General features: G+C 44.4%; 1 protein-coding gene across 1 annotated transcript in view; it reads left to right on the top strand.

Annotated features, from left to right (window-relative positions):
- ATSPO11-1 (Spo11/DNA topoisomerase VI, subunit A protein) overlaps positions 1-11388 on the top strand; it is an 84790-nt gene extending 73402 nt beyond the window's left edge. Inside the window, exons 13-17 of the mRNA XM_087387620.1 lie at positions 10054-10085; positions 10219-10324; positions 10626-10746; positions 10909-10972; positions 11060-11388. Coding sequence (XP_087243746.1) covers positions 10054-10085; positions 10219-10324; positions 10626-10746; positions 10909-10972; positions 11060-11186 — 450 coding nt within the window. The 3' untranslated portion in view covers positions 11187-11388. The remainder of the gene's footprint in view (positions 1-10053; positions 10086-10218; positions 10325-10625; positions 10747-10908; positions 10973-11059) is intronic.
- Positions 11389-13846: the final 2458 nt, after the last annotated feature.

Raw genomic sequence — 13846 nt, 5'->3', positions numbered from 1 at the left:
AGCACATAAGAGCAGCTGTGTAGTCTTGAATCCGGATAGAAAGTGCCTCAATCTTGCGATCCCAAAACTGCTTCCCAGCTGGAATCCCCCAGCTGGAAGCTGCACCTTGTAGGTGTGATCGCTAGGTATCGTGGATAGCCCCATCCTCTACACAAGTTTGTAATTAACAAAATTGTGAGAGCTGCCCGGGTCAAAGAGAATGTGAACTCTTTGGTCCCTTACTTCTCCATAAACTCGGGAAAGATCATGGGAACCAATAACGAATTATAAAAGGTGCAATTACAAGAAAGTGGGCAGGTAATGACATTTACAGAAATACCTGTCATTGAAACTTGATTAGCTCCCTTAGCTTTGGTACCTGAACCCGCATGGAGCTTCGGGCCCCGTGCTTGCATCTGGTTCTTGCACTTAGGGCAATCATTCCTAGTGTGGCCGCGCTCCTCGCAGATGAAGCAACATCCTTCTTTCTTTAACTTCAATGTACGGAGGAAACGGGCATGACCATTCTTCGTCTGAGTCGAGTTCTTCTTGGAGGCGTTGTCTATAGACTTCGACTCCCTGGTACCATTGGTAGACTGAAAGAACTTCCTCTTGTTCTTCCCACTCGTGTCGGCAATGGTGGTTCCCTTTGCGCTAACCATGGTATCATCATAGATGCGCGCATAATTCATGGCCTCTTGCAAAGTGGTACACTTGTTGTTCTTGATCTGTAGCTTATACGACTCAGGCAAACCATCCACAAAGAAACCTAACAAGGTCACTGGATCCATCTTTGTAGCTCTGATTTGCAAATCCCGAAACCTGTGAAGATAAACCTCAAAAGTCAGATTCAGCTTGGACATATCGAGGGCTTTGGGCTTGCCTATGATATCGTAGTCTTCCTTCTTCAAAAACTCTTTCTTGAAGACCTCTTCGAATTCTATCCATGTTGCAAGCTTGGGTCGGAGTTCCTTCCACCACAATAAAGCCTTCCCTGACATATACCCTGCTGCAAGCTGTATTTTCTTGTCATCTGGGTAAGGGTGAAACTGGAAGTGTACTTGCCACTTGTGCAACCAAGTGTCAACGACCTCCTTGGTACGAGACTTCTGATCTCCGGGAAAAGGATTTGGAGTGATATTCGGACCTAACACTGAAGCCAAGGCATCCACATGCGTGAGCGCCTGAACACAGTGCTAGTCAAAAGTGAGAGTGAAGTCTAAATCCCTTGGAGTTGGTGTGTCAACCCCATTTGATTCGTGTTAACTCGCTCGAACTTTTCATCGAGAGCAGTGGTGAATTCAGTGAAGGTAGTCTTCGTAATCAAACCATCGTCGTAGAGACCTTGGTCATCATCCGCATGGTAGTTCATATCCTGGTCTCCCATCGCAAGCCCGGGGTCTACGGATCAGCCATGACTGAAATCTGATCTAAAAAAGAAGATAGGCTAGAGAAGAGAAACAATCAGGTGGCCTCGGAGCTAGAAGGTAGAGACAAGGTGAAAGCTGGCCAGTGAGGAGACGACGGAAGAAGGGAAGGCTGCCAATGAAGAAGGTAGGCTGGTCCGAGCTACAATCAGCTCGGATTCCTGGACCCGGGACTCCCTCTCCTGGCTGTCCGTACGGATTTCTGCAGCAAGCCATACAGTGTATCTGGCTCCCGAACGTCAGGATGTAGAGGGGCTGGAAGTTTGCGCAGTCCACATGCTAGGTAGAAGGCAAGGTGGCTGAATTTAATAACGGGAGAGCAGGCTTTTAGTAAAGCCCTGATTTTCAAAAGCTCACCCTCCAAACTTGGAGGGATGGTGCTTTTTAAAGCCTCTAGGCCCCCCCGAAAAGCACCTGGCCTAGATCGCGATCTAGCCCTATCCTGCTGCGCTCCTCTTCTACCTGCCATCACGTCCCCTGAGCAGCCAGCCACACACGGGATCCCCCTTGGTTCGCACCAGCTCTATGCTCTCTCACGACTCCCTTCTCACTCCTCTACCCGGACCTCACTACCTCCCAGGTGGCGTTGTGAAGCCTGGGATCTGCTGTTGGGCCTTGGGCTATGCTATGATGCAGGTGCGCATCCGTGATTGAATCCAGGATCACACCTGGCACCTGGGAACGAGACTTGCTCCCATCAGCTCCCTGAGAACTGAACCTCTGGGCCCCTTATATAGACTCGGGCCCAATGCGCCAAAAATAGTGAAGACCTCTAACTGGTTCGTACCCTTGCCACTCAACCCGAGAATCAAGCTGCCTAGCCCTAAGCCTCCCCAGGCTACCTAAGCTAGTCTTGTGTACCCAGTACACGTCAGATACCAATCCGTGCACATGACAAGATGGGCCCTTAAGGTTTGGATATCTGGCTCACGGCGACAACCATCTAGGCTTCTCGAGAGAGAGGCCTGGCATAGGCATGGGTATGGCAATGATCTGATTGGGACCAGAGGTACAATTCACACAGTAACGCACTGGTCACTCCACCAGTGTGCAGCCAAGCTTGGGTTGGAGGTTCCTTATATGATGCAGTGGTCGACAAAGGCAAGAGTCGAATCAGCCATGCCTCTCATCCATCGCCGCATAGACACATACTATTGCCTCTCAAAACCTCCAGCGAAATCACAAAAGTTTGAGATAGCTATCGAGGATCCTACGCACAAGAGAGCCTTCTTCACACACGGTTCCTCATGAGTTGGACCATAGTGAGTTGACATGTGCATAGGCTCCATGACCATGGTCGTATCAACCGTAGTACTTGATCCTCTGGCAGGAGGGTTGCCGAGGGCAGTAGTAGGGTAGAAAGTGGACTTTCTCTTGGTTCAGAAGCATATGTTTTCAGTGGTGGACACCAGTCGACATCACCACCTCCTCTCTGGAAGAGGCCCAAAGGTGTGGTCCCCTGCGGTTGGATAGAGTGGAGGGGTCTGCATATCGATTTCTCAGGCAATGGCCCCTGAGGTCTACAACCAGGGCGAGTTGATTGTAGGGCACGTAGTTTGAATGGGCATCAGAGTGGGATAGTCCAGGATTGGGACCTTGAATCTATATGCTCCAGTGTGTAGATAGCACTGTCCGGCTTTTTGGAGGTGACTGACAGAGTGTCTCCCAGATGTCGATTCTTGGATTGTTGGAGGTGATTTCGACAACCTAGAGTTTGGGAAGGACTAACAAGGTGGAGCTACCTTTTTTTGAGATGCCAGCAGGTGAGCGGAGCATCTGGGAGCAGTTTATCTTCATGATTGGTGGCAAGGACTCGTGGAGAGAGGCAGAGTTCATCAAGATCCTTGATAGCCTACTCTTCTCGTTCGGCCAGAGGAGGCATGATGGTTTGCTAGAGAGACTAGATCGATTCTATGAGGCACTAGTGGCATTCTAGCAGGCACCACGATGTCAGATCACTCACCAGTAGTGCTCCACCTAGAGCAGCTTTGCTATGGACTCCCTCAAAAGGGGGTTCGCATCCCAGAGGATCTCCTCGAGAATGAGGAGGTATAGTAGGCTATAGCAAAGATTTGGTAGTAGTGGAGCTTAAGTTCAGGCTCTTCGACGGAGGCGCGCCCTTCAGGAGCTCAAGAGAACACTGCAACAAGGTCTAGCATCCATTGAGAGGCTCTGCGGGCAGGACCTAGGGTCCCAGTGGCTCAGTGAACGATATGAGAGTGCTCTCTTAGCTTTAGGACACAGAGGTCTGGCCCGCGAGACAGTTTGGGATCAGCTTCCTACAGTAGTTTCATCGGAGTTATGCAGTAGGAGACTAGAGGCGCCTTTCATGGATGAGGAGCTCTAGGAAGCTTTCAAGGCCCTCCCTACCCAGAAGTGTCCAGGTGAGGATGGCTTGACTACGGCCTTCTTTCGAAACTTCTGGGAGATCGTTATTACTCTTCTCTGCTTAGCATGTTAGGAGATTTTCGACACAGGCCCTCTTTCTCAGTCCTTAAGTAGAGGTTGGATTTGTTTGATTCCAAAGGGGGGAGACAGGTCAGACATTTGGTGTGGTATGCAAACTATGTGAAAACACCAGCAGGAGGCTACATACCACACCATGGCAAGAAGGACCTGGTTTGCCACTAGAGCGCGACTTGCTAGGAAGAGTTTGGCCGAGCTCCCAGTAGAGAATCTTGCGCCAAACACTCTCTAGAACCAGGGCAATTTGCTGCTCTGCTGTAATATCAATACTACCTGCCATCCAAGGTACCTCACGTCTGCCCCCGTGGTATCCAGCAAAAGCCAAAGGCACTCCTCCAATCTCGTATCTCCTGTGTCTCCTCAGCCCCTATGAAGAAGCCATGGCATGGTATGTAGCCTCTTGCTGGTGTTTTCACATAGGTTGCATAGGGCAGCTTACGCGCTTGGTGCGCAACTTCTTATGGGCAGGGTCGGATGGCACGAGGAACAGTAGAGCCCGAGTCACTTGGCAGACAATGATCATGTCGCAGAAGCTAGGAGGCTTGGGCTTCATTGATCTAGAGATGCAAAGCATGGCTCTTTTGGGCAGCTAGTCGTGCATGGTCTCAGTCCAAGCATAGAACCTTGGAAGCTTCTCCTACAACGCGGGCTCCTCAGGAATACCCCGCGCATAGGGAGGCAGTGGCAATAGTCACATAGATGGATCTTCTTGGAGGGCCCCCTCATGGGGAATGGCTCCCCACTGACGTGGAGCCTTCACAAGGTCTGTTAAAGACTAGCCAGAGAACTCATCCGAGCTCGGCCCCGCCTGCAGGGAGGAGTTTGAGCGCCAGTCCCTTATATGGCACCCGAAGATCAAAGATCAGGATGGGCTCATGTTGGGACAGTGGACATATTAGGACAGTGGACTCACATAGGTTGGGCATAGTGGGACACCGGTCGAGATAGCTCCTTTGGTAGATGGAGTAGACTTCCCATGGAGGTAGAGGCGATACTTGGAGTCATAGCTCACATGTGTAGGGCAGGACAATCGGATGAGGGAGATCGACTTTGCCATCCTTGAGTCTTGATGGGAGGGACTCTACACATGGGTGGATATATATTATGGACTTTATTTGTGGGCTAATTTGTTTAATTTTATATATATTGGATGAGGGCATAAAAGCCTTGAATTACTTTAAGATCATGGGGCTATATTTGAGAATCCCTACTTGTGCATGGGATAGCTTTGGATGTATCATTAGTGGCTCTTTTTCTTGTAAATGAAAGATTATAAATATTCAAGATGGGGAGCTGGAGCTGCCATCTAGGGGGGGACGGATTGGACCCAATGCTGCATTTTGTGTTCTTCACTTTTTCATGTTTCCTTGTATTTTCATACGTGATTGTTCTTCTAGCGAGTGCTTCTGAAGTGTCATGAACTATGTCATCAAGCTGCCATAGCTCATGTGCCCATATCTGGAACCCATCTGGAAGCTCCCTTGTGGACGAGAGTTTAATAGTCTAGAGCACACAAACATGCATCCAGTTAAATAGTCACTTCAAAAAGCTTGGCATCTGGCAATTCATCATTTACACCTGTAGCAGCTTTCCCTGAAGTTATCCTTGATAAATGATCTGCAAGATGATGAAATCGTCTTGTATAGACCAAAACTTCAAAGTCAAATCCTTGGAACATAATGATCCGCTGGCTGATTCGACCTTCATGAGTGGGTTTGTTCAACAAGTACTTCAAATCTTAGGATGTCGTATTGGGAGTTAGTCATCGCATACACTATGGCCAACCCCTCTGATTCTATGGCGGTTGAATGACATTCCGCACCATTGAGTTGTTTGCTTGCAAAATAGACAAGTAAATGGTATGTCCAACCCCTCTCATTCTAGGGTGGTGTAATGGCATTCTGCACCATTGAGTTGTCTGTTTGCAAAATAGAGATGTAAATCCACCTTATGATCTTCATTGGGTTGTGCCAGGACTGAACTAATTGCCAAAGCACTAGCATCAGCGTGAATGTGAAAAATTATGTCTCAATTGGATTGGCCTAGAATGGATGCTTTTACTAATCTTCCCTTCAGGCCATCGAAAGAGAGAATTGTCAAGTCTCTGTCCAGATGAATGTCTGCTCCTATCAAAGCCAACTCTGTCACTACGTCAACATAGAAATGAGTTAACATCCGTACAACCCGACACATTCCCAAAGAAGGATTTGACTTCCTTGGGAGTGCGCAATAATAGGACGAGTGATGATGACCTCCACTTTGGTTGGATCGGTGGCCATTCTGTCTGCTAAGAAATACGAACCAGGGAACTCCTTTTAATGCCACCAAGAAGCACTTGTTGGATAGACGGGCCTTTTTGCCTCTATACGAAACCCACCCCAATTTTTGCAGATGGTCCATTTGGATTGCGGTTTCAAGGAGTGAGGCCCCTTTCCATTGAAGCTCAAGAAATCATCTAGAAAGACTTCAATGAAATTTTCCAAATAGTCACGAATTTAGATGTATGTAGAAGAGGGTGCTAGCATGTATAGAGATAGTACGAGTAGGATTTAAGGAGATCGAGCAGGTGTACGAGTAAGTCAGTGAGCAACGAGCAACGAGCAACGAGCAGTAATTGAACAAGTCACCAACAATGAGCAAATCCAACCAGGAGAAGGGGAGATAAGGAAGGGGGAGGGGCAGCATTGAGCAAGGGGCTTAGGACTATCTCATCTTGAATAGCTAGGGTGTGATCAGGAGCGGCACGATGAGGAGCAGCCCGTTGGTGCGGCTCTTTGCACAACAGCAATGAGGGGTTCCCCAGTTGGAAACTCTAGCAAAAGTTTTCTCAGCCCCTTGAGATACCTACATTCAAAGGCATCGTGTCCATGAATTTCACCAAAGGTGCAAAATGAAGCAGAAGTCGGTATCTTATGTTTGCAGGGGTATATGATTGGGTCTTCTGCACCTAGTGTACCATAGACTACCTCTCTTTTCTATTTCAAAAGATGAGGCCTCCTCAGGCCTTGTTCTTTCGTTCAGCCCTTCTTTGATTTGTTCTAACTCCTTGAGACGATGCCATTCGAATGATCCCATCTCCATTGGAAACCTAGTGGTAGTGAATCGAGGTGATTCAAAACTCAACTAGGACCGTTCCATCTTCACCGCTTCTTTTAGGAAGTCTTGCAAGGAGGCTTGCTCAGAGTGTGTCAACAAGTCTCATTGTAGTAAAGGCAGTGCCCTCTAGAACCACCCTTTCATGACAATATCATTAGGTGGGGCCAGCCTCTTAGTAGCCAAGATCTTCATTCGGGTGTACAATTTAGAGATGCTTTCTTCTGGCTTAATCATGATTTGTGCAACTCCTGGACAATCATATGTTCAAACTTTTTCCAGCTTCATCCTTGAGGTGCGATCATGTTTGATAATGATCAAGAGGGAATTGACTGTACCTGATGTCAGCTGTATCTTCCAAGGATGACGGAAAGATGTCTAAGAAGGCACGCTCATAGGATGTGAACTTTCTCACATAGGCTTCCGCATCCTCATGTAGTTGACCCTTGAACTCCTAGGTTTTCACATGAACCTTGTTGAGCGATCCTAGAAGCCTTCCTCTCTCTGTGAAATGAGAATCCCCATGCAACACCTCTACCAACTCCACTACTTGGGCCCAAAGTGGTTAAAAAGTTGAACACCCCTACGGAATGGAAGTAAGTGTGGGTGCCATGCAAGTGTTGAGTCAAGTGCTAAAGTTGTCACCAACCCGAACAAAGTGGCTGATGATGATGACATAGGTGTGGAAGAGGAGGGGATGTCTTGTTAACCTTTGTTAGCTCGGATGAACTTCATCCTTCCTTTTTCACGTGCTCTCCGCTTTACACTCCTTTCCCCATGGATCTTGTTTGTCCAAGTCAACAAGAGTTTGGATGAAGTTGATAGCTTTGATGACTGCTCCGATGGATTCACTTTGTGCTTTCTTCAGCACTTCACTTTGTAACGTGGTTGGTCTACAAGAAGCCTTCTCTCCACTCTCTCAAGTACCTTATGGTTCTCTCACTTGCTCCCTCAAGGTCATAAAAATTGATTGGCATAAATCTCTCTCCTAAGACCCTAGAATACCACTTCACTCTTTGTTCCTCAACACTAGAAGAGTCACCTGAGCTTGTTCTCTTCCAAACATATCACCAAAAGTCTAAGGTCACTAGTGCGAGGACACTATTTCCTGTTTCATGCCACCAAGGAATGGAGAGCATGCAGTGCAACGTGTGACGAGTGCATGGGTACGTGAAGCATCGTGATGTGGGTGTATGGGGATGTTGCGGTACGAACGCATAGAAGGGATGCAAAGGTGCAAGAGACATTGTGGTGTGAGTGTACCAGGTCTGTTGTGGTACGAGGCACTCAAGTATGAGTGAAAGGGATGCAAAGGTGCAAGAGACATTGTGGTGTGATTGTACCAGAGGGATTGTGGAACAAGTGTGCAAAAGAATGAACTTTTGAGGGGTGCAAGAGTGATAAGAACGTACAGATAGACAAACACACCCCAAGCCTCTAAGCAAGTCTAGAGAACTAGTACAAAGATGTAAGCTAGTCAGTCTCAATCCACTAGTACAATGCTACACATTCACCAGTGTACCACTACATGGCAAGCTCGTAGGTCCAGCCTCTCTTCTCTCTGCTGAATGCCAATCACCTCTACCTCCACCTCTTACCTTCATCCTAATTGGTCACATCCAGTGGAAATGACCAGGGACTTCTTCCATTGGTGGAATCTCTTCCCTATCTTCCCTCCATCCTCATCAGTTCTCCTCCTATCTCCCTTAGCCATTCTGTTGCTCGGTCTGTTAATGACTTATTAAGAGACTTTAAATATCTGACTGCACCAAAGTCCTATCATCCTTTGACTCTCAGTGCCATCATAACTCCTCCATGAGCACCTTGTGGTGGCTCTAAGATGATCCAGGTTAGATCACGTTCAGTGGCAGCAACTTGTCCTCCTCCATGTGCACCTGCACGTGCACTGCTCTGAAACGCACTCCACTGCTGGTTCAATCCAGTGACCACCGGGTTAGATCACCTCAGATGCCAGCAATCTTGTCCATCATCACCTTTAAGAATGTTGGTGACCACATGGTGCTTGGTCAAGTGGTGAGGTCGCTGAATTCATCGTTGCACCAAAGGTCACCTACCATCTCTTGTACATAGTCACTTGTGGTCAAAGACCTCAGGTCATCCCTTGTACAAGGTTTTCTATGATCAAGGTCTCACATCATCCTTGTACAGTGAATGACCTTCCAAATCCCCTATAATAATGCTACTTAATATTTTGGGTACTATCTTCCAGCCCTCTAGTTTCTTTTAGATAGATCTTTTGTTCCATAGTATACTCTGTTGTGTATCTTGGGCTAGTTTTGCACTGTGTTTTCCTACCTTTTTTCCTTACCTTCAGTTGCTTTGCCTTATTGGAGTTTAGGGTTGTGCAACTAATGTATGCCTGGTGTGATTTGTTTTTCTTAATAATAAGGATCTTATGTGTGGTAGGTATGCTTGGAGTGCTTTGTTTTGCTTAATGATAAAGATCTTATGTGCTGTTATATAAATTCTCTCTCTCTCTCTCTCTCTCTCTCCCTCCCTCCCTTTATAGGCACCCATGAGAACTTAGTGTTCTTTCTGCATTCTTTTCCCTCATGGGGCTATTTTGTTTTTCTTAATAATAAGGATCTTATGTGTGGTAGGTATGCTTGGAGTGCTTTGTTTTGCTTAATAATAAAGATTTTGTGTGGTGTTATATAAATACTCTCTCTCTCTCTCTCTCTCTCTCTCTCTCTCTCTCTCTCCTCACCCTTTTATAGGCACCTATGAGAACTTAGTATTCTTGCCACATCCTTTCCCCTCATGGGGCTATTCTGTATTCATGGATGTCCCAATCACTATATTAGACTATTGCTCTGTCAGTTAAAACACCATCCTATGTGCTTTTGCGTCTCAATTTGAGATTACTTCCCTGCGTTCAGTCCTTTATTTTTTTTTAGGACTCTTTTCAAATAACCAGAGCAATCAACACTCATTATACGTTTCAGCTCTATGGTCTTTAAAGTTGTCTTATTCCATTGTAAAATTGACCTGGGGGGGTTTCAGTGACAGGAGATGTTCCAAGTGAGATTTTTCTCAGAATCATTAATACCGTAATGCCTTCATGCAGGGAAAAGGATACCCAGACGTTGCAACAAGAAGGTGGGAAACAGCCAAACAAAACAATGCATTTTCTCATAGCTTTGATACTTCACAAGTCGGGCAGGATGAAGGAGCAGAAAACTCATGACTTTTTTGGGGGGGGTTTTATAAATGGGATTTTAATTGAAAACAGCTTCCTGCGGCTTCTCAATGAAAAACTTCGATTGCCTGTTTTTGGACTAGTCGATGGGGACCCACATGGCTTGGATATCCTTTTAACATACAGATTTGGTTCCTTGGTAGGAATTAATGAAACTCGTCCTTTCTTTTTGAACAAATAGTAACCAACTCCACTTTGTGTGTGGCTAAGAAACAAAAAGTTAACATCTTTAGAACAAGAGCTATAAATGATCTCCTGGTAAATAGAAAAATCTTGATCTACTTCACTGCTATTGTATCGTAGATTTTATATGTCAAGGTAGGAAGTTTTTAAAACATGAAATGAAATGAAGCAAAGTGTGCTCTTTATACTAAAATAAGATAAAGATGCCCCCTTTTATTAACCACGCAAAGGTATAATATAAGTGTTGATTGACACAGACAATGGCATATGATGCTGAAGCTTTGGCAACACCAGACATTCACTGGCTGGGTGCTCATTTATCAGATTGTGAAAAATTTGACATCCCAAGAAACTGTCTTCTTCCACTGAACACCAGAGGTAATTGGGCCAATTCTACAATTTTGTAGTTACTACGGTCGTTTTTACTTGAGGAGAAAGAAATCTTGTAGTTGTTCTCTCTCTCTCTCTCTCTCTCTCTCTCTTTCCAAATTGAGTTTGGTTGTATACCCGAGTGAGAACGATCTAGCTCATTTTTTTCAGACATACAAAAGGGAACAGCAATATTGGAAAGGAGCTACTTAAAATATTATGTACCTTCATGGAGGTATGTGCAGGCAAGCTATCCTTCAATGATATAGGTTCAATCCTATTTCAAATTTGTACAATTATGGACTTATGCTTACATTTTCAGGGAACAGATAAAAGCAATGCTGCACCGAGGAGTGAAACTCGAAGTAGAAGCTATTTCAGCAAATTCTTTATCGTTTTTAACAGAATATTATCTACCTTCAAAGATTAGAAATGCATCGTATCTATAAAAATGATATATTGAATACAATTGAGTGGAGTCTGGGAGGGCTTAAAACACCCTCTTTTAATACTCATTTTCCATGGAGTATCTTGGTGATTCAAAGAAAAGAAAGAACTGGAGCAAACTTACTGTACAGAGGAGAAGCTCATTTCATAAAGAATAATCATTTCATTCTTGATTAGAGCAACTCTATATATTACAAATGTACCTCATAGACAAGACTTTCATCAAACAAGCTACGTCTCAAATAGCTCTCATAACAGAATCTGGAATCTTGGATGTTGTCCTAAATATGCATTTCTTTGAAGATTTTGATTGTTAAATTTTGACCTGAACTCATCAGCAATTCTAGAGGCCATCTTGTGCATAAGGCCACTTTGAGGCTCTGTTCAGAGGGTGAAGAATCAAATTTCAGTCATTGTTCTCAATGAGCTATATATTTACTAATATGTGTTGAACATTCTCTACAACTTTTTGACATACTTTAAAGGGAAACCATGAAACATTTCCTTATTTTTGTGCTTTTCGAAAAAAGGATTAAGCTTCTGTTGATGCAATTGATTAGTACATTTTATTAAAAAATTGATTTTGTCAAAGTCCTTACAAAATATAAAGGATTGATTTTGTCATGACTAGACAAATGAGAGACATTCAAAAGGACCCTAATCATTATATTAGTAAATTTTAAAGGTGCATGGCTTTCAAGTGAGTATCATGATTTTAAAAGTTTCCTAGGAGGAAAAGTTTTCTAAGTACTCGATTACCTGTTTTAAGGATACCACATTTTAATGCATCCTTAATATGGGCTATTAATAGTGTTTTTAACTATCTATACTTTTTCTAATGAAAATATAAATTGCAATTCAGCTCAAATATTGCCAAAAGCGACTTGGGAACACTTTCATAGGAGCCTCTTTTGGACCTTCTCAAATTTGGCCGGCTTTAGCCATTATAAGGCAAAAAGATGAAGAATATAGATTAGTTTCAAGAGATGACAAGCACAAAGTGACACGAGGCTCCTAGAGGGTGACTCGGTCTACTATACCACTATGCCCAACTTATGTGCTCCTCCTTATGACACACTCGATGTGAGATCAAGAGTTGGCACTCGAAATCTTCTTCACTCATGCCGAGTTTAAAGGAAAAGAATGGCCACACCCTTCTTAAGCTTCCACTACAAGGAGTAGGTCCAACGTGTCCCCTCCTGATCACATACCTCTCCTCTTCACTAGGGCCTATTTCAGATGAGCCTCATATATGGGAAGGAGAGGACACACCTCCAAACCACTTCTTCGTTAGGAAGAAGATGCATCAATGAGATTGTTGCCATTAACTCTCTGTATGAGGAGTATTTCTTAGAAGCCCCTATTGAGGCAATAGCTTCCAAGGATTCATGCCATGATTGAGTCCTTGAGTTATGAGTTTGCTTAAGAGGGATCTTCTTTTTCGCATCTTTAGATCAATCAATGCGCAACGCTCCCTCTTCTTGGGTATTCCAAGAAACCCTCACTATAGTGCCAAAAAAAGCTTCAAACTAACCTCCTAAGCTATACCATACAAACTTTGTAAAGCACCAACAAGATGTGATATACTAGGCTATGGCTAAAGGAGTCCAAATCTTGGAAAGGATCACCACTAAACCTAGTCAAATACTCAATGAACATAAGGATCATGGAGGATCTAACCATTTAAGAAAAGCCATAAAGGGAGAGACACAAAGTAGGCAACATTCAATCTATTTCCAATGGCCTCGTCAACCATACAATACGACGCTTTATATATGAATAGCCTCAACATCACCTTTACACATCATGATGCCATGTGTCTTTGTTATTTCACCGCATCCTTATCTCTCCCTTATCTTTAAGATCTTTCTCACCTCTCAAGACTTTTACTCTCTTCTTCATACCACTCTTTTATTACTCAATCACTCTAGTGCACCATGGCACCACAATCCTCAACACCCCCCCTTGGTGCCAACATGGCTACTGCAAGGTGGGCAGATGTGAGGTTACATATTTCATCTTCACTCTTTCTTTCTCTCTCTATGTGTTCAAGCAACATGGTCTTGTAGCTACTTTGCCTCTTCACCTTTGAGTGCACCATATGGCCTCAGAGGGTGGATTACAACACTCTTAGTAGAGAAGAAAGAGGTGAAACATACCATAGCGTCTTTCTTCTTTCTTTTTAGTCACCTCTTGATAGTTGACCACTAGTGTTCTATACACATCACTTTTTATGAGGATGACTAGATGAGAAAGACACACCTTTGTGCCCAAAGCTGGCATATTACAACAATGGATATGGGAGAGCACATGAAGCCATAGAGGAAAATTCGAACCAAACAAAAACACGCCCTCTTCATTAGTTAGACATCATGTCACAAATATAGACTCCCCAGTTCAATCCTCTACCTCAGATATGGGGAGGGAGCGTGGAAAGGCTATTGTATCTCACTTCACTACATCAAAGAGATAAGTTCTAGCTGACGATGATCTACCCAGGCGACAATTGTGGAAATCACTGTAGACACAGATGGATCGCAAGGACAGAAGCATAAGTATTATTCATTTACCACATGGTCGCATGGGTTGTGAGAAAGCGTGAAAAATCTCAATTACTATAATGTCACGTACTTTTAGTCAATGGAATTTCTTTAAAGAAGAT

The sequence above is a fragment of the Dipteris shenzhenensis genome, chromosome 16 (genome assembly GCF_047967505.1).
Source record: "Dipteris shenzhenensis isolate YYH24624 ecotype China chromosome 16, Dip_SZ_1.0, whole genome shotgun sequence".
Classification (NCBI taxonomy): Eukaryota; Viridiplantae; Streptophyta; class Polypodiopsida; order Gleicheniales; family Dipteridaceae; genus Dipteris; species Dipteris shenzhenensis.
Note: the sequence above shows the minus strand (reverse complement) of the source record. Positions and strands in the feature narration are given on the sequence as shown.